Here is a 20,039-nt window from a genome sequence, read left to right as displayed (position 1 = left end):
AAAGTAAACTTCTCAGTCCCAGCTATCCAGGGTCATTTTTGAAGAGCCAATCAGTGACGTCACATTTCTGTAACTGAGCCATAGTTGTTATATATATTGTTACACGTGTGTTACTAACTCGTGAAGCTAACACGATAGCAACACTGCATTTAAAAAAAATTGAGGACGTCATGTTTCGCTGGTTCGATCCGTGCTCGACATTTTAATGAAAAATGTTGTATATTTTATTTGCGTTTTTTTTTTTTGCTCCGTTTGTGATGAGTCAGTAAAATATCTGTAGGCGACAAATTGTTAAATAATCAAGTTTATTCTGCATGTTATAGTATAATTACAATGTGTTTTTATGTGTATATAAACAAGGAGCATAATAATCATTATTGTTCATCATTAGCTGTCAAAACGTTGATTTCTACATGATTAATATTGTTAAAAAGGTTAATTTAAGACTATTTTCCACTCATTCTTTCAACAGTATAGTCAGGAAATGTACTGGAAAAGATCCTCAACTAGAGTATTTGTCTCCACTGGTCTCTACCCTCACAAGTACAAACAAGTGAAACTACTTTAGTCTCTCAGAGACACAGAAAACATTTAGTTTTTTTCCAAATGAAAAGTTGAAAATGGTTTCTAAACGTGTCAATCGTTGCCAGATCTCCAGCTGAATGTTAAGCATCTTTGAGGATCATTAACTGTTCGCTCCTGGAGCAGCAGCCGTTTCAAGCCCCTCGGACCAGTTATACGAGCAAATAAACTTCACGCGGCGTCACTTTGTTCGTCCAGACGTTACCTGTCGAGCCAACAAAGAGACTTAAACAAGCGTCTGTTGCTCGAGCAAACAGTCGTGGAGGTTCAATATTTGTTAGCATCTCCACGGTTGTTTGTGAAGCCGCCGTCTGAGAGGAACGACTCCGGCTGTGAGTCCCGACATGTTTACATTCTCCGGCACTACTTTTCACCGCAGGCCTGACTCTTTGTCGTGACCCTCGGGGCTCGAGGCAACTTTTCTTTTGGTGAGGTCGTGTCAGCTGTCGGTTACAGCAGTCGCGTCTTATTTAATCAAATATTTGCTGGAAAAAAATGGTTAAATATTGTATGAAAGAGAAAAAAAAAGGCCTAAAGCGAAGTACAAACATGTGGTTGGTTTGTGTTTGTTTTCCATGTTTGGACACTTCATGTTCTTAGATCTGATCGAACCACAGAAGTTATTAAATGACTTTTACCTTTATTTTCTCACTTTCTTTCCGTATCCGCCGACCGTCTTCCAGCACCGTGACCGGATACTTGTTCACCTCGATGTCGGCCTTGTGTCGGAGCCAGTCCTCGTAGCCCTGGAGAGAAACAAACACCAGAGGTCGAGATTCAAACTCACGACAAAACCATCATCAAAACTTTTGTCTACATGATCAAAGCGGCTTCTTCTGCTGAGAATACATTCTGATGCTGTTGTTTATGTTTCTGTGGTACTTTTGTTTGCATTTGTATGATTTTAAACATTTTTTCCTAAAACACAGTTTGACATTAAGATGTATTTATTTATTACCCAGACAGACAGGTGTACTGAGAACTTGATATAATGTAAAAAAAAAAACACAAACAGAATCAAAGTAAACTTCTGTTTTGTTTTTTTTATATTTTAAGAGTTTTTAGGCCTCATCACAACAAGAGCAGGAAGATGGAAGAAGAGAAGAAGAATAGAAGAATAGCTGAAGAATAGATGAAGAATAGAAGAAGAATAGAAGAAGAATAGCTGAAGAATAGAAGAAGAATAGATGAAGAATAGAAGAAGAATAGAAGAATAGCTGAAGAATAGAAGAAGAATAGATGAAGAATAGAATAATAGAAGAAGAATAGAAGAATAGCTGAAGAATAGAAGAAGAATATCTGAAGAATAGAAGAATATCTGAAGAATAGAAGAATATCTGAAGAATATCTGAAGAATATCTGAAGAATATCTGAAGAATATCTGAAGAATATCTGAAGAATATCTGAATAGAAGAACAATAGAAGAACAATAGAAGAACAATAGAAGAGCGATAGAATAGAATCTCTTTGTTGACAAACGACAACATCACTGACTGAGCTCTGCAAAAAACAATGTACAATACAAAAAGTAGAATTTAGAATAAAGAACAATGAAAAATATTAATCAAATATTAACAAAATTAAACACAATTAATGGTTAATAAAGAATATTGTTAATTATTTATTTTGGTTGAAATTAATTATATACTATCACTGTGTTCATTTTGTGTTTTTTTAACCGTGTGTCTAAACATCGTGCAATTGTTCAACAACAACAGCGCCTGATGTCTCTAACCTCAGATGTCAACGTACAAATATTCATGTTTATAACTCCATCGTTCTTCTTCAGAAACCTTCCGTCATCTTCCTCCGGTGAGAAACAATTGCTCGTCTCGACGGTGAATAATTTACAAAGGCGCCGACAGAAGGATGGACAGAAACACGGTGTCCTAGAAATGATTATTCAGATTCTGTTAGCGTTCTGCTGACATTTGAAGGACCAACCTTTGCTACGTTATTATTATTTTCCGCGGCGAGAACACGGACGTGAAAAATGCTCGAAAGAAAGATGTGTTTTTAAAAAACGACTCTCGGTAAAAACCCTCGAGACGCAACAGAAACACAAAGTACAATATCGATGACCGGAGACCACAGCTCTCCATCTTCGAGGAATAAATCACGGAGCGAACAAGAGCATCAGTTGTTTTGAACATTACAGAAGAGAAGAATTACTACATGTTTACGATCCTTCTAAACAAACCTCAGACAAATTCAGTTGAATATAAATGTTAACATAGTTTTACTGTCACGCTAATAACATCTAAATGATACTTTTTAAAAACCTTTACTTTCAAGACGGCAGCTCACAGTTGATGATTCTGGATTATTTTAATGTCATTTTTTTCACTACATCAATATGTCGTGGGTTTTACTGATTGTTTGAACTTTGTTCTGTTCTTATTTTTTATGTATTATCTGTATTGCTGTGTCTAATTGGAATAACTATTTCCCAAAATTCTATCTATCTATCCATCCATCCATCCATCTATAAATCTATCTATCCATCTATCCATCTATCCATCTATCCATCTATCCATCTATCTGTCCATAGTTACATACATTTTTGGAGGAATAAAAAAGTGAAATTACACAAAGTAAAAATTCTGAGTAAAATGATTCTCCTTTGGTAAAGTTCAATCCAACGCAGTTTTCTCACAAACAAAACTCAATAATAAATCCTAACCAGAGCTACGAACACTTGCTAACAAGTGACAGATTCATCTGATGTTAATGCCTTTGTTACATTGAAAAAGACACATCATCAGGTTTTGATAATGAAACTTGGACATGAAAGACGAAGCAGGTTTTGATAAAACTTTTGTGTCAGTGCATAAAAAGAACTAAAACTCGGTCCAATGGTCGAAAAATGTTCATCTTATTTTATAACATATTCAACAAATAATTAGGGGCGATGATGACGAAGGATCTATATTAGATTTTTTACAAGAGAAAAAATCCAAGCATTTTAAAAAAGTAAATTTAAATACTGTTAAAGTATCGTCAATAAAAATTAACGATGTTAAGACGTCAACATTTTCTCAGACCACTACTTGCTAGGGAAGCTAAATGCTAGCAAACATGTGTCTGTCGACAACAATCATAAACACATGGTGGACTCAGTTCTCCACATCAATGGTCTACAGTGCAGACTCTACACACTTCTGAGAAACTGATGTTACTTCAGGACTTCTTTGTCTCGTTGATCATGTTGTGTTATGTTGTCTACTGACTCCTTCAAGAAACATGTGTGTTTGATGATCTACTGACTCCTTCAAGAAACATCTGTGTTTGATGATCTACTGACTCCTTCAAGAAACATCTGTGTTTGATGATCTACTGACTCCTTCAAGAAACATGTGTGTTTGATGATCTACTGACTCCTTCAAGAAACATCTGTGTTTGATGATCTACTGACTCCTTCAAGAAACATCTATGTGTTTGATGATCTACTGACTCCTTCAAGAAACATCTGTGTTTGATGATCTACTGACTCCTTCAAGAAACATCTGTTTGATGATCTACTGACTCCTTCAAGAAACATCTCTGTGTTTGATGATCTACTGACTCCTTCAAGAAACATCTGTGTTTGATGATCTACTGACTCCTTCAAGAAACATCTCTGTGTTTGATGATCTACTGACTCCTTCAAGAAACATCTGTGTTTGATGATCTACTGACTCCTTCAAGAAACATCTCTGTGTTTGATGATCTACTGACTCCTTCAAGAAACATCTGTGTTTGATGATCTACTGACTCCTTCAAGAAACATCTGTGTTTGATGATCTACTGACTCCTTCAAGAAACATCTGTGTTTGATGATCTACTGACTCCTTCAAGAAACATCTCTGTGTTTGATGATATACTGACTCCTTCAAGAAACATCTCTGTGTTTGATGATCTACTGACTCCTTCAAGAAACATCTGTGTTTGATGATCTACTGACTCCTTCAAGAAACATCTGTGTTTGATGATCTACTGACTCCTTCAAGAAACATCCGTGTTTGATGATCTACTGACTCCTTCAAGAAACATGTGTGTTTGATGATCTACTGACTCCTTCAAGAAACATCTGTGTTTGATGATCTACTGACTCCTTCAAGAAACATGTGTGTTTGATGATCTACTGACTCCTTCAAGAAACATGTGTGTTTGATGATCTACTGACTCCTTCAAGAAACATGTGTGTTTGATGATCTACTGACTCCTTCAAGAAACATGTGTGTTTGATGATCTACTGACTCCTTCAAGAAACATCTCTGTGTTTGATGATCTACTGACTCCTTCAAGAAACATGCGTGTTTGATGATCTACTGACTCCTTCAAGAAACATCTGTGTTTGATGATCTACTGACTCCTTCAAGAAACATGTGTGTTTGATGATCTACTGACTCCTTCAAGAAACATCTGTGTTTGATGATCTACTGACTCCTTCAAGAAACATCTGTGTTTGATGATCTACTGACTCCTTCAAGAAACATCTGTGTTTGATGATCTACTGACTCCTTCAAGAAACATCTGTGTTTGATGATCTACTGACTCCTTCAAGAAACATCTCTGTGTTTGATGATCTACTGACTCCTTCAAGAAACATCTCTGTGTTTGATGATCTACTGACTCCTTCAAGAAACATCTCTGTGTTTGATGATCTACTGACTCCTTCAAGAAACATCTCTGTGTTTGATGATCTACTGACTCCTTCAAGAAACATCTGTGTTTGATGATCTACTGACTCCTTCAAGAAACATCTGTGTTTGATGATCTACTGACTCCTTCAAGAAACATCTGTGTTTGATGATCTACTGACTCCTTCAAGAAACATCTGTGTTTGATGATCTACTGACTCCTTCAAGAAACATCTGTGTTTGATGATCTACTGACTCCTTCAAGAAACATCTGTGTTTGATGATCTACTGACTCCTTCAAGAAACATCTGTGTTTGATGATCTACTGACTCCTTCAAGAAACATCTGTGTTTGATGATCTACTGACTCCTTCAAGAAACATCTGTGTTTGATGATCTACTGACTCCTTCAAGAAACATCTGTGTTTGATGATCTACTGACTCCTTCAAGAAACATCTGAAGACTATTTTATTTGTTCAGGCTTTTCTTTGATTTTCTGGAACTCCTGTGTTGTTCTCAGTTTTATCTTGACCTTTAAAGTATATACTTTATTTAGTATTGTTTTTATTATTTAAGCGCTTTGTGACCCTGGTCTAGAAAAGCGCTATACAAATAAAAATTACTTACTAACAATGTGCTGTTGTGTTCACATCACTCCAGACCTCACACATTAATTTCACTCGTTCATGACAATAAAGATCCTTTAATTTTATCATTTCCTGGGAGAGGATTAGGACGATGAGTGACGGCATAAAGAGATGAAAGATGTGCATCGGCACAGAAAGCGTAAAATCCAACCTTTAAAAATGACATGTGATCCATCTCGCGTGCGACAGTAATTTATGGAAACTTTACGTTGTTCATAATGATGCCTCGCAGCAAAACACGTCCATGTTTAACGTTGAGTTTGAGATGCATCTCTTGGACGAGGTGACGAGGAGGTGTGAACATGAGAAGATGTTCAGCAGCTTAACTTCTGTGCAACAACCGCCCTGGTGAGTTATGAGCTGCAGATGGTGCAGAGATGCAGCAGGTAGAGAAGAAGTGCCAGACAAGTGTGAGCCAAAAAGTGGAATTAGAGAGAAAGAAGGAGGAGGAGGAGGAGAGAAAGTCTGTTATGACACTAAGAAATGATGCAAGAGGGAGGAAAAAGAAAAGGGAGCGAGCGAATCCCACGTCCTACGACGGCTCGTCTTGATTGAACATTAACTAAATCTGGCCGATGGAGTTGCTGGTTCAAAGCCTGAAGGCCGGAGGACGTCAGGCACCGTCGATGGAGCACAAATGTTGTTGGAAGGAAGTCCTCCCACTATTGTGCACTTCAAAGCTGGAGCAGCAGGACGACTCAAGAGATGATCCTGATAAGAATCAGCCAAAACTAAGTCTCTGTGTAAAAAAAAACGAGAACGTTGTTGTTGGAACATGTTCGTCCGTCATAGACGAACATGTTCCAACAACAACGTTCTGTTTTTTTTTTGTTTTGTTTTTTTTAAATCGGCTGTGTTGCAGCATCAAGTCATGTGATCGAAGACTCGTTTATCCTCACACCATCTCTATGAATCGCACTAATAGTACCAGATGGATCAGATGACATTTAATAGATTGAACTGTGTTTTTGTATATTATGGTGTCTTTATTTGTATGTGATGTATTATGTCAACTGTCTGACTGCAGATGGAAATAAACATTGTGCTAAATCTGGTGCAGCATCTTTTTAATGTAACTTCACATTGTCCTTTAAATAAAGTGAAATTGAAAATGCAAGACTTGCGACAAATATTAAAAAAAGGGGCCTTCAATGTTAAATAATTTCACTGTGCAAAGAGAAATAAAAGCATGATTATGATTAAGTAAGTAATATTTATTTATATATAGTGTCATTTCTAGATGAAAGTGGTAACTTAATGTAAACATTTAAACAAATTTAAATGTAGAGAAATAGGTGTTTTTACTCTTTCTATCAAATATATCATTTTTTCTGGACAGTGCCTGTAATACGGCAGTAACACAGCAAGATGAAATAATTAAAGTGTTCAAGAACAACCACCTGTTTCTAACAACTCTAGACACTTTTTGTCTTCTCTGCCGTGTCTCACCAACTATTTAATTCATGGTAAGTTTGCAACATTTCCTTCTAGAAAAGCTACTTCTCCTCAACTAATCTTTCCTGCTTGAGCGCCCCCTTGAGGTCGTTCCATTAAAAAAACATAAATCAGGTGGTTAATTATTGTAGAAGCAAAAAGGTTCGAAGTGAGTTAAAAAAGTTAATCAAGTCTCGTTATTTTTAGTTCGGAAAAATGAGTCTCCTTCTCGATTAATGTAAAAAGAAAAATCATAGATTTTGAAATCTCTGTAAGAATGTCAAAAAATTCTCATTTAGATTTAAAAATTCTTGTTCATAGACATTTTGCTGTGATTGGTCAAACATGGAGGTTTGTCACTGTGCGTCATCAATGGTCTCCACCTCCAACAGTCTTGTTGTATAAACAAAGTGTGTTTACAGCTGGAGGAGGAGTGAAGCCATTATTACGTCATCATGGACTCTCGTAACCTCTCGTTCGTCCAGATTTCAGAGCAACTTTATAAAGTAATAAAGTGTAAAACATGGTCATGATGAGAAGTTACTGCGTCTTGGAGAAACATGGACTAAGACAGGAGAGTTGGGTTTTAACATTAGTTGTCCTTTAATGTTTTTGAAGAATGTTTAACACAGAATTCAAATGTCCAACCAGCAGAATAATGCATTACATCGTAACCAGTTCCAACCTTCATAACTCTCTGACGTGGAGCTGGTTTGAGAACGGTTCATGGATAACAGAAAATAAACATTCATTAGAGAGAGAATCTCACCTGTTTGATGGCTGTGACTGTGATGACGAAGAATAAAGGCAGGCCACTGGTGACGGGGCTGGTGGGCGTGTCTACGATCACCTGTGGAAACAAACAACCTTGTTAGAGTAAATGCCACAGACTGAGGCCTGAGCTGCGGTTCAACAGTAAAATGAACGGATCGGATTTCAAAGGCTCGACTCCTCCCTTCTAAGTGCAGGGTTGGTTCAGTCGCTGTCGAACATCTTGAAGTTTCAAGTGTCTCGGTGAAGGACGGAGCACAAGTTCTGGATCAGAGTGAAAACTCTCTCGAGTGTAGATTGTTGCTACGAAAAGATACTGTTGCTACTTTATTTCAACCACAGCGAACATGTCGTGAGATAATGACAAAGTCATGTGATGGGAAACAATTGAACTAACAAGGAATGAAGTTGATTTTGACATGATTCCATATTACAGCTTCATATTTTTATTGCATTGTATTATATATATGTTTTTTAAATATTTACAAAGATTTAAAAAAATATATATATATGAAGAAAACCACCTTTTCCTTAAGTATTTTCTCAATATACTTTCAAAATATTTGATAAATCAAATGATTTAAAATAAGTAAGCAAAGACCTAAAATAGTAGTTTAAACATCTGTATTCATAGCTGAACCGGTAATAATAAAAACAAAACTTTGTTATCCTTCAGAAATACGACATCATTATTGTGAGCTCATGAGGGTCACGTCAGCACAGTCAGGCTAAATGACAATTTTAGTTTTGTCCTCAAAAAGGCACTTATTCAATGATAAAACTAACCTTTATAGGATCTTATATTTGTTAAACTGGACCTGATCTTCTTATAGCAACTATTTGTATTCTCTTAAATAAACAGGATCTGTTCTAATCCCCGGCAAGGCTCCACCTAAACCAACCCTGTTTAAATCTGCACCGAACTGTCACCGACGGTGGAACAAGGTTCACCATTAAAGCCATTAGCAGCTCAACGCTGGTCTTCTCTGACGGTGGTTCCCCTCCAGCCAGAGCGTGCATCACAACATGCAGTGAAACATCACATCCCTGCTCATTGGTATTCCAACCAGAAGCTGCCGGAGAGACGAGACCAAGAGGAGGACGAAGCGTTTCCTCGATCTGTGCCGAGAATGAAACGTAAACTCCGATCGCTCTGCGATGAAACGCACACACACACACACACACTCGGCGTAAACAAACAAACACACACACACACGGGGCGGTCGCAGTACGACAACAGCAGCAGGGAGGACAGCTTGCCCTGGCTTTACTGTCGCCATAAATAACTGGAGGCTTGATCAATCGCCGAGTGTTTGGACCCAACGTTTGCGAGGGTGAGCAGAACCAACATCGATTCTCTGTGTAGCAAACCTGAGATGAGACATTGTTTTTAAAACACAACTGCATGATTCGTTCAACAATCCCACGTGCGATGTGTCGGTCCAAAGGTAGGATTTAAACACCAGAGAGTTTTGCTCCTTCAACGTTCAGCTCCTTGATTGAAAACGAGAAGACGTAGAATCTCCGAACACGATCCACTGCATCATCCGTTGAATACTAGAGGAATAAAAGCAGTCGTGCCGAAGAAGAAAAGTAGCATCTGATTAAAAACTGAAGTATTGATTCTAAACTACGTTCACGCCTTCAGAGGGAAAGAGTTATCGTTGGGCAAGAATATAAAACACAAGGTCAGTCGAGAAGTAAAACGTTTTTTTTTTTCAAACAACATTTCTATGTTGGTGTTGTCGTCCATCTTTGTGACTTTGTTCCAGGATGTTCAGGCAGCACCATCTGAAGGGAATACAGTATGAAAATGTCCAAGTTAGCCGGGGTTTGAGGACTCGTTTCCAGATAGTATTTGACATAGAAAACGTGGAATCATGAATCCATCCTTGTATCTGTTGCTGAAGGCACCGCATCGTGAACATAAACTATCTTGGACTGGTTTCTTCACCATGAAAATTAGTTCAATTTTGGTTTGGAGTTGAAAGTCTTGCTTCGTGGATGTGCCGTCGAAGATCTTCAGCATCACGCTCGCATAACATCGCGACATAACATCGACCAAGATCTCACACGGATGATCCGACAAGACGCTGAAGCTGTGCCTCAAAAAAGTTCTTTGTTTTCATTGAAAGTGCAAGAGTTTTGGCAAGATTAGCCGAAGCGAGTCTTCCAGATACGCAGCGTCACGATGTCTTGCCAGAAATACGTTGGTATTTATGTTGCTGACCCTCGAGTATATCCAGGGCCGAGTGGAGCCCAGACAGGTGAGACCGACTGGATCAGGTGTTCAGAGTCAAACAGTGTGTGCAAACTTTGGTTCATTGCTAAAACAAACAATACTTCATATCTAGAGAAACACGAGGCATAATTAACTTCGGTGGATGAAAATAAAAAAAATAAAAACATATCCTGGTTTATTTCCCCCCTTTCATCGGAGAGAGATGATGAAATTGGGTGATCAAGGGAGAACTGGAGAAAGGGTTTGTACTTCTGGTGAGGACCTTCAATAAAACCAGCAACGAGTACTTTATAAAAGTACATTCTTCTTTAAATCACACTGTAAAGCTAATCTTTTAGTGTAACACGTCCTACATCACTATCCATTCAGAAGAGAAGACCTGAGGGAAGACCAGAGCTGTGTCTCAAATCGCATACTTGTGTACTCAAAGTTAGTATTTTTAGTGCATAAGTGCGTCTCAATTCTATAGTGGGCCATACACACTAAATTGTCACTAAAACACCCACAAAACTGAGTTCGATGGACACTATTTACCCTAAATGACTCCATCTTAGTGACGTTGTAAACGGAATTTACGTCATATATATATATATACTAACAGGTGCATTTTCCGTAGTAGAAGGATGACACGTCTTCGCTGCTGATACCAGCTTAAATATGTCGCAAATTTTGATTCTCATATTTTTTCTTTATTTCTTCTTAGAAACTTGAAAAACGTGCTGCCAGCAGGTGTCGCTAGTGTTCCTACAGCTGCTTGAAACCATCGCTAAATAGTAGTAGAAGAAGAAGCTGTCGCATCATTTCCTGTTAGTGTGTAGCAGCAGAGTTTGATTTGAGACATACTATCTGTGGAGAATTAGTTACTAGTTAGTACGTACACTATCCTGATGATACTAACTTCTAGTGTACTAAGAGAAGTATGTGATTTGAGACATACTATCTGTGGAGGATTAGTTACTAGTTAGTACGTACACTATCCTGATGATACTAACTTCTAGTATACTAAGAGAAGTATGTGATTTGAGACATACTATCTGTGGAGGATTAGTCACTAGTTAGTACGTACACTATCCTGATGATACTAACTTCTAGTATACTAAGAGAAGTATGTGATTTGAGACATACTATCTGTGGAGGATTAGTTACTAGTTAGTACGTACACTATCCTGATGATACTAACTTCTAGTATACTAAGAGAAGTATGTGATTTGAGACATACTATCTGTGGAGGATTAGTTACTAGTTAGTACGTACACTATCCTGATGATACTAACTTCTAGTGTACTAAGAGAAGTATGTGATTTGAGACACAGCACAGAACTTCTATCTCGGTCCATCTGTGTTACTACAGCACCATGTTTGTACGGAGGATAAACAGATCGACTGAATCCGCGGCAGACGATGTTTAAAGTGAGATACCGGCGCCGAAGAGAAGATGCTTCACAATCCTAAATATCAAAGTGATTCTCAAAGTCTCCGTGGCCCCTGGATGCGGCCCTGGATTCCTCTCACTGCTGCACCTCCTTTCTTTTTTTCACTGGCACGTGTTACGATCTATTCTTTCCCCGCGTCACGATCCCTCAGACTATTTTACCCCACAATTCCCCTTTGATCAAATTCCGGCAAAGACACGCAGAGCTATTTTTAGGAGAGTGGTGCTTTTTATCGGCCGGTGTCTATTTGTGGCTCCCAAGCACCGAGGGCTTCCTGGCTGCTGACGTTAGCAATGCTGCGTTGCAGAAAGACGGGGAGGGGGTTGAAAAAGAGGGGGACGAGAATAGAGAAGCGTTGCCGAAAAGAACTATAAAAAAAGAGGGTTAACAGGCGCTTTGGTTAATGGCGCAGCGTTTGCGTCGAGCCTCGGAGGAATTGAGGAAATCCATTTATTTGCATGTATTGAAAGCAGGTGGTGAGACGAGGAGCTGCACTCGCTGCCTCTTCTTCTGTGATATAATAGCTGTGAGAGCGCTGAGGATAAGGAGCCCCTCAGGAGACGCCGGATTAGTGGAGAAACGCCAGCTACGCTGCAGCTCGGGTAAACACCGTCAGCAGAGCGAGGACACCCACGAGTCACGGACACGTTCCACGTACACAAATAAATACGCAGAGAAACACCGCGAGTATTGAAGTACATGCAGCAACATGTTGCAGTAGAATCTCAGTCGAAAATAGAAACACAGATCGATCACGAGGGTGCAGGAGTCCATCCCAGCTACCTCGGGCGAGAGGTAACCTTTTGCACTCACACCTACGGACTGTTGTAGAGAACTGGAGTACCCGGAGAAAATCCACACAAACACAGAGAGATGAAAATGAAAAATGAAGTGAATGAAGGGAAAACAAATGGTTTCTTTTTTTGTGTCTGTATGGAAGATTTTCAAAATAAAACAATACATTAATGAATGACACGCGTCTTGAACTCTCATCATAAGATAAAAGGATGTCGACAATAACAACAGATTTAGACATCGTTGGTTTTTTCTTATACAAGAGCAGCTTTAATACAGAGAGTAAAGGGTAAATAGTTAGTAAGGAAATTATGTTAAGTGAGAAAAAAATTGATAAATTAATAATAAAAACAAAATCACTGACTGTGGCAACCCTTGTTACTGAAAATAAATACATTTATTATTTTATTGCATTATATTTATATTATTTAAATAATTCATTGACTGCAAATAAAGTCAATGAGTTCGTCCTTTTACAAAACCTGTCCTAATATTTGTCTTCACATCCTCAAGAGTGAACAAAGGTTAACCAGTGGTCGTGCTACAGTAGATGAAGTATGAAGATGAAAGTGTGCAGCAGATAAAGAGGACGAGGGGGAAGTAGGAACAGATGCAGGAGGATTTCCCTTGAGCGCACATAACAGGGGAACAAGAATGGAGAGAGCACTGCAGTGACAAGGATGTAGCTCGCAGCAACTCTCTTTATAGATGTACAACCATGAGAACCACGTGTTTTCCTTCATCTAATCGTTGTTTTCTCCTCGTTTAATGTTTTCATTCCGTGAACGAGAGCTCGGTGACCTTCAGAGTCAAGGCTACAAGACGCAAGAAAATAATTGCCTACATTTCCTCTTAGTTAACTTGGTTATTTTGTGAGAGTTTTCTCTGTATACGTCAAGAAAAACAAATGTTTGACAGTTTATTTGACACAGAAAGTAAAGCTTTTGCTAAACTAACTCATGCATGGAAAGAGTAAACATTTAAATGTAAAATATATTTAGTTTTATTAGTGTAACATGACTAAACAAACACTATGAATGTTATTGTGAATATGTTTCCACATTTTTACACTTCATTAACTTCACCTTGGATTGAAAGTTAAGAGTAACTAAGAGAGTGATGATGTCATCAGTCACATGACTCTTGTCTAACCTGTTTGATATTTGATTGTGTTAATATAACAACAACTTTATTGACTCTACACACTCACAGAAAACCATGTTACTGAAGCTCCAGCTGATTGGACCACAAGTTACAACATCAACCAATGGGACGCTTTCTTTGTCGTAAGCTCCGCCCATTGAGTGGAAACACCGAGAGATTTGATTGGATCAGACGTGTGTCAATTAAAACAGCTGGTGTTTGAAGATGAGTCATGAAATGAAGAAGTGAAGTGAGAGATGTTTGTTATCAACTCATGTTAGGAATTAAAAGGTATTTAACGTCTAATAAGGTTCCTTTATTTTGTTAATTCAACGACACACTTTACTTTTATCACTCGTTTCCTGTTGAACCTTCGTATCAACAGCAACACGAACAAGATAAAATATAAGAATGCTTTCTAAACTGATGCTCAGCGTCAGAACCTTCATTGATAACATCAACAAACACACACACCATGAACGGAAACACACTGAGATCCTCACCTGCACCAGGAAGATGATGAGGAAGTAGAAATTTGCGATTCGTCTGAACTGTTCAAACAGGTTCTTTGGCAGAAAGTTCCAGACCGTGTACTGCAAAGAGAATAAAAAGGCATTAATCAGAGAAGACATGTGCGTCTACTGTATGTGAAGCGTTCTCAGATCGTGTTCTTTTATTGATGATCCTCCAACATCTGAGGGCAAAGATTCAAAGATTCAAACGGAATCTGTTGCATGTTCAGACTCGTGCACGATTAATGCGAGCGGAAGAGGAAGAGAAACTTAAACAGATGTGAGATACAAGTGACCCTATAACCCGTAGAAGTCATTTCCTTAATAAGACACGTTTCCTGATGCGTCAGATGTGTCTTCAGGAATTTAAATCCATTTCTTTGACGGTTTTATGCCGAAAAATAAAGGTTGATTGTCTTTAGAAATTATATGCAATAATGACAACAACATTAATTGACAATAATGATACAAGTAAGCATCACTACTATTCTCATATAGTAAATATAAAAACTAGTAGAATAATTGAAGCCGTTTTCTCTTCTTCTATGATCATAATAATAATAAAGATAATTAAAATCTTCAATTGGACAGAGATTGTTTCTATTTTCAAGAGAATACAAAAAGGAACATTATGTAAAATGTTTCCATAATTTTTTTTAATTAAATTAAATTTCAAGAGAACACAAACAAATTAACTTTTAAATATGTCAACAGAATTCATTAAATCTTCATCAGCTGTTAAGACGTGTTTTCAGGAGCATAATGATTAGACAATTAGCCTGTTAGCTCATTAGCACAAAGTCAAGTTCACTCACATGTTCTCTTCACTCACTGGGGTCAGTGAAGCTTCAATTCATAATGTTTCAGACTTCTATTAATATTCACGTCGTCCATTCTGTGGCCGCTAGATTTCAGCAGTCGTTGACTGAGGACGAGAGGATACAGTGAGTCCAGCAGCTTTTAAAGCTGATGTTTGGACATATATTGGTTTGAAAACAAATGAAAGTAGTTACGTCTTCGTCAAGAGTCATGTGGTTTGTAAATACTACAACACCAGAGTCAAGTACTGGACAATACTACACATATATACTTGTTACTACACTCTCACAACACCAGAGTCAAGTACTGGACAATACTACACATATATACTTGTTACTACACTAGCACAACATCAGAGTCAAGTACTGGACAATACTACACATATATACTTGTTACTACACTATCACAACACCAGAGTCAAGTACTGGACAATACTACACATATATACTTGTTACTACACTATCACAACACCAGAGTCAAGTACTGGACAATACTACACATATATACTTGTTACTACACTCTCACAACATCAGAGTCAAGTACTGGACAATACTACACATATATACTTGTTACTACACTATCACAACACCAGAGTCAAGTACTGGACAATACTACACATATATACTTGTTACTACAGTATCACAACACCAGAGTCAAGTACCGGACAATACTACACATATATCCTTGTTACTACACTATCACAACACCAGAGTCAAGTACTGGACAATACTACACATATATACTTGTTACTACACTCTCACAACATCAGAGTCAAGTACTGGACAATACTACACATATATACTTGTTACTACACTATCACAACACCAGAGTCAAGTACTGGACAATACTACACATATATACTTGTTACTACACTATCACAACACCAGAGTCAAGTACTGGACAATACTACACATATATACTTGTTACTACACTATCACAACACCAGAGTCAAGTACTGGACAATAATACACATATATACTTGTTACTACACTATAACTATATATCATATCATAGCAGTGTACTGTAATACATCTCATGAAGAAGCTTCTCATTACTTTAACACTTAAACACAATCGTTCAAGAGTGTTTCCTGCTCCACATCAGATGCGACACGTTCACGTCCCACACAAACATCAAGTGTTTGTAAATCTGCCGGCGAGCGCTGGAATGCAGCAGATCGTTCTCTCGTTCTGTCGGAGAGGAGGAGGAGGGTGGAATGAAGGAGGGATGCTGGTGGAGGGCTTCAGGAAAACTGGGACGCGGCAACAGGATGATGGAGAGCAGTGGCGTGGAGGAACATAAACACTACAGCCGGGGTAATTAAAGGCTGTTTACCCTGACAAACTGGCAGGTGGCAATCGATCGGCCCATCTTCATGGGACCCACTGCACCACTATAAATCCCAGCACTACAGCCTCCGTCACGTTCATATCCCATATCAGCGTCCAGGCAGCAGGCGCTGATTTCCACTGGGACCAGACACCGGGTCAGGATTTAGGTACGAGCCTGGCGTCGGCTCGTGCCCATGAGGGAAGCACAGAATTGCACTTCCTGTCGGGACTATAATAGCGGCGTCGTGTATCAGTGCGACTGTGGCTGATCCCCTGACTCACTAATAATCTGCTTGTTGAGAGCGAGGACGAGCGAGTGGAGACGCCTGTTAGGATCAGGACAACTTAAGGGAGACATGGGAGCAGATTTAGCTTCTATTACCAGGGAAGTGATGCATCTCTGGGATCCTCATCGAGTCACATGTTCTACATTAGTTTATCACTACAATAACAACAGAGTTATACTAAGAAGCCTCGAGGAGTAATACTACTGAGCTTCGAAGAGTCATACCACAAAGCCTCGCAAAGTAATACCACAAATACTTTAAGGTAATTCCATGGAATAATATTACGAAGCCTTGTTGTGTAGATTCACATCATATACATACACATATCTACATGTATGCATGTGCATGTTCTGTGTGTGCTTATGCATTTGTGAATGCATACATGTACATATATGTATATATATATGTATACATCTTTATTTTACTCGCATTAAACTTTACTCGAGTATTTCTGTGAAGCCTCGCGGAGTAATACTACGAATCCTTGTTGAGTAATACCACAATGCCTCATGAAGTAATACTACGAAGCCTCACGGAGTAATACTTTGAAGCCTCATGGAGTAATACTACGAAGCCTTGCGGAGTAATACCACTGAGCATCGAAGAGTAATACGACAAAGCCTTGTGAAGTAATACCACAAAAACTCGCAGGGTAATTCAAGTCCCACAGAATAATATTATGAAGCCTTGTGTAGATCTATTTATATATATAAATAAATCTACATACACATTGGTAGATGTATGTGTGTGTTCTGTGTGTCCTTATGTATGTATACATCTTTATTTTAATATTTACTTTTTTTATCACTGTGTGTATATTTATATAGTTTCTGTATACTTGCTGGTATTCATTGAGAGGACAGCGAAATAAGAATTTCAATGTACAGGGAAATGTGTTTCTTTACCGAGCATATGACAATAAACACTTGAAACTTGAATCTAGTAATACTATGAAGCTCTGCAGAGTAACACTAAGAAAGCCTCATAGAGTAATACATAAAGCCTGGAGGAAATAATACTGTGAAGCCTCGCAGAGTAATAATAGTAAGTCTTGTGGAGTAATACTACGAAGCCTTGTGGAGTAATACTATGAAGACTCGTGGAGTAATACTGCAATGCCTCACGGCGTAATACTACAAATCCTCATGGAGTAATACAGTTTTTGTCAGATTGATGGAGAATGTTTGCAGAATTTAATTATTTTGTCCTTCAGCATCTACACTACGTTTATACCATGATGAGAATCTTAATCTTGTATGTTTGACTTCGACATATAACTCGACGATTATTTTACAACGACCGGTCACTTCCTACCTTGGACGACACAATCCTGTTGTCGCAAAACTTGGGTGGGATGAACGCTTCGGTGGCCGAGGACTGTTGGTGACCGACGTAGATGGTCCTGTTGTCCACTCTCCTCTCGTCTCCGCCCAACTGAGGAGACAACAGAGAAGATCAGGGAAGAAGATACTACGTACATGTGAAGTACATGAGCAACAGCAGGAATATTAGTATCATTTAAACACGTTTACAGAAAGCTGACGAGTATTTAACAGTTGGAGGAAACTCGAGCAGGAAGCAACAGTTCAATAAAAATATGAGCCACAGACTTCATTTGATCCTTCTTAAGCGAACAGTCTTCAAAGACAAATGAGTGATAAATGTGAGCAGGCAGGAGTGAAGTACATGATAGTACATACATGATTTAACAAGGGTCCCTGTACTTGTATGTTATTACGGAGCCTCACAGAAAGAAATTATAAATTATAAAATATACATTTAGAATTGACAGTTGTGTCGATTATTACAGTCCAGTGCTCGAAATACCTGTTCGCAATTTGAAGATCCATTTTCAAGATTGAACTACAGAGCCAAAGACAGAGGCAACGACAAAGCCAACGACAAAGCCAATGACAAAGCTAACAACAAAGCTAACGACAGAGCTAACAACAGAGCTAATTACACAGCTAGCGACAAAGCTAACGACAAAGGGAACGACAGAGCTAACGACAGAGCTAACGACAGAGCTAGCGACAAAGCTAACGACAAAGGGAACAACAGAGCTAACGACAGAGCTAGCGACAAAGCTAACGACAGAGCTAACGGCAGAGCTAACGGCAGAGCTAACGGCAGAGCTAGCGACAGAGCTAACAGCAGAGAAAACGTGAGCGGATGTTTGAAGAAAAATCGTTTCACACGATTCAACAACACTAACTTTATTAAACATCTAGAGAAGCATCACAACAACAACATTAACAGATCGGAGATAAAAAGAAAGACAAAGCAGTTCACTTTGCTGTTCTGTAGCGACGAGAGAAACTTTCAGTCGACTGCGAGAAAGTCAACAATAACAAACGTTCTCGTTAATGTTAACTTCATCAATGGAATCTGCTTCAATCCAACAAATGGCGAGTTTGTGTTTAATCCTGGTTGAATAAAGGCTGACAGAGCTGAGTTCTACGAGTGTGTAAAATTCAAATTTCACAAACTTCAGGACGATCGATAATGACACAAAAATACCTCCAACAGTGTTAGGACTAAACTAAACTCGCTTTAATAACTGACTTTTAACTCATGTTGATCAATAATGTGATTATTGAGTGTTTAATTAAACTATTAAACTAGTACTTTTATGAATGGGTTGATACATTTCTAGTTGTGGTAACACAAGGGATGAAAGACCAGAGCAGGGGTCAGGGTTTAACTTCAGAGGAGGATCTGTCGACACTGACATTAAAGTGAGAGAATGAAGAGTTAAAGTGATGTTATGGGTTACAAAGCTGTATATTATGTTAATTGAAGCATAAATGGTTGAAAAGTTGTGGTATGGAATGCAGAAGTAATTTTTGACCTTCTGCAAAATTGCATAAGACTGAAAAAAAAAAAAGAAGTATTTCTACGACTGCAGTGTGATTTAGAAAGTCACGTTAACAAGCATGCGAGTATAGAAACTGCAGGATATTTGTTTTATTCAAGTTTAATCAGGAAATAAACCTGTAAAATGATTAAAAAGAGTAAAACACAAACTCTTCATTGACCATCTTGTTGCAGAGAAACCAGCTGATTCAGCGTTTTAGAAGCTCGCGATGCACTGATCTCACAATATACACTTTTGATAGAATACATTGATACACGGGCATAAGAAATCCAAAATATGTCCACACATCAGCTAGAGTCAACTGTATCCTCTTGTCCTCAGTCATCTCCCCAATCTGGCAGGATTTCAATGTTCCTTAAGCGGAAGACGTGATGACTGTCCATCTAGAGGCTGGAAGTTGAATTGCAACACAAAATGAACTAACCTAATGATTTGCATGTTAAATCAAGATTAAGAAATAATTGTTTTATTTTTCACACACTTTATTCAATATTAATAAACCACATAAATATCAATAATATATGATTTGAAAGCCAAAAAAAA

At 38.3% G+C, this 20,039-nt stretch overlaps 1 protein-coding gene across 1 annotated transcript in view; it reads right to left on the bottom strand.

The window, feature by feature from the left end:
- atp11c (ATPase phospholipid transporting 11C (ATP11C blood group)) overlaps positions 1 to 20,039 on the bottom strand; it is a 73,700-nt gene that overhangs the window by 29,035 nt on the left and 24,626 nt on the right. The window contains exons 2-5 of the mRNA XM_087799848.1: positions 17,933 to 18,052; positions 14,173 to 14,262; positions 8,055 to 8,135; positions 1,221 to 1,328 (exon numbers count right to left, since the gene is read on the bottom strand). Of these exons, the coding sequence (XP_087655974.1) occupies positions 1,221 to 1,328; positions 8,055 to 8,135; positions 14,173 to 14,262; positions 17,933 to 18,052 (399 nt within the window). The remainder of the gene's footprint in view (positions 1 to 1,220; positions 1,329 to 8,054; positions 8,136 to 14,172; positions 14,263 to 17,932; positions 18,053 to 20,039) is intronic.

This window comes from Callionymus lyra, chromosome 9 (genome assembly GCF_982586985.1).
Source record: "Callionymus lyra chromosome 9, fCalLyr1.hap1.1, whole genome shotgun sequence".
NCBI lineage: Eukaryota > Metazoa > Chordata > Actinopteri > Syngnathiformes > Callionymidae > Callionymus > Callionymus lyra.
Note: the sequence above shows the minus strand (reverse complement) of the source record. Positions and strands in the feature narration are given on the sequence as shown.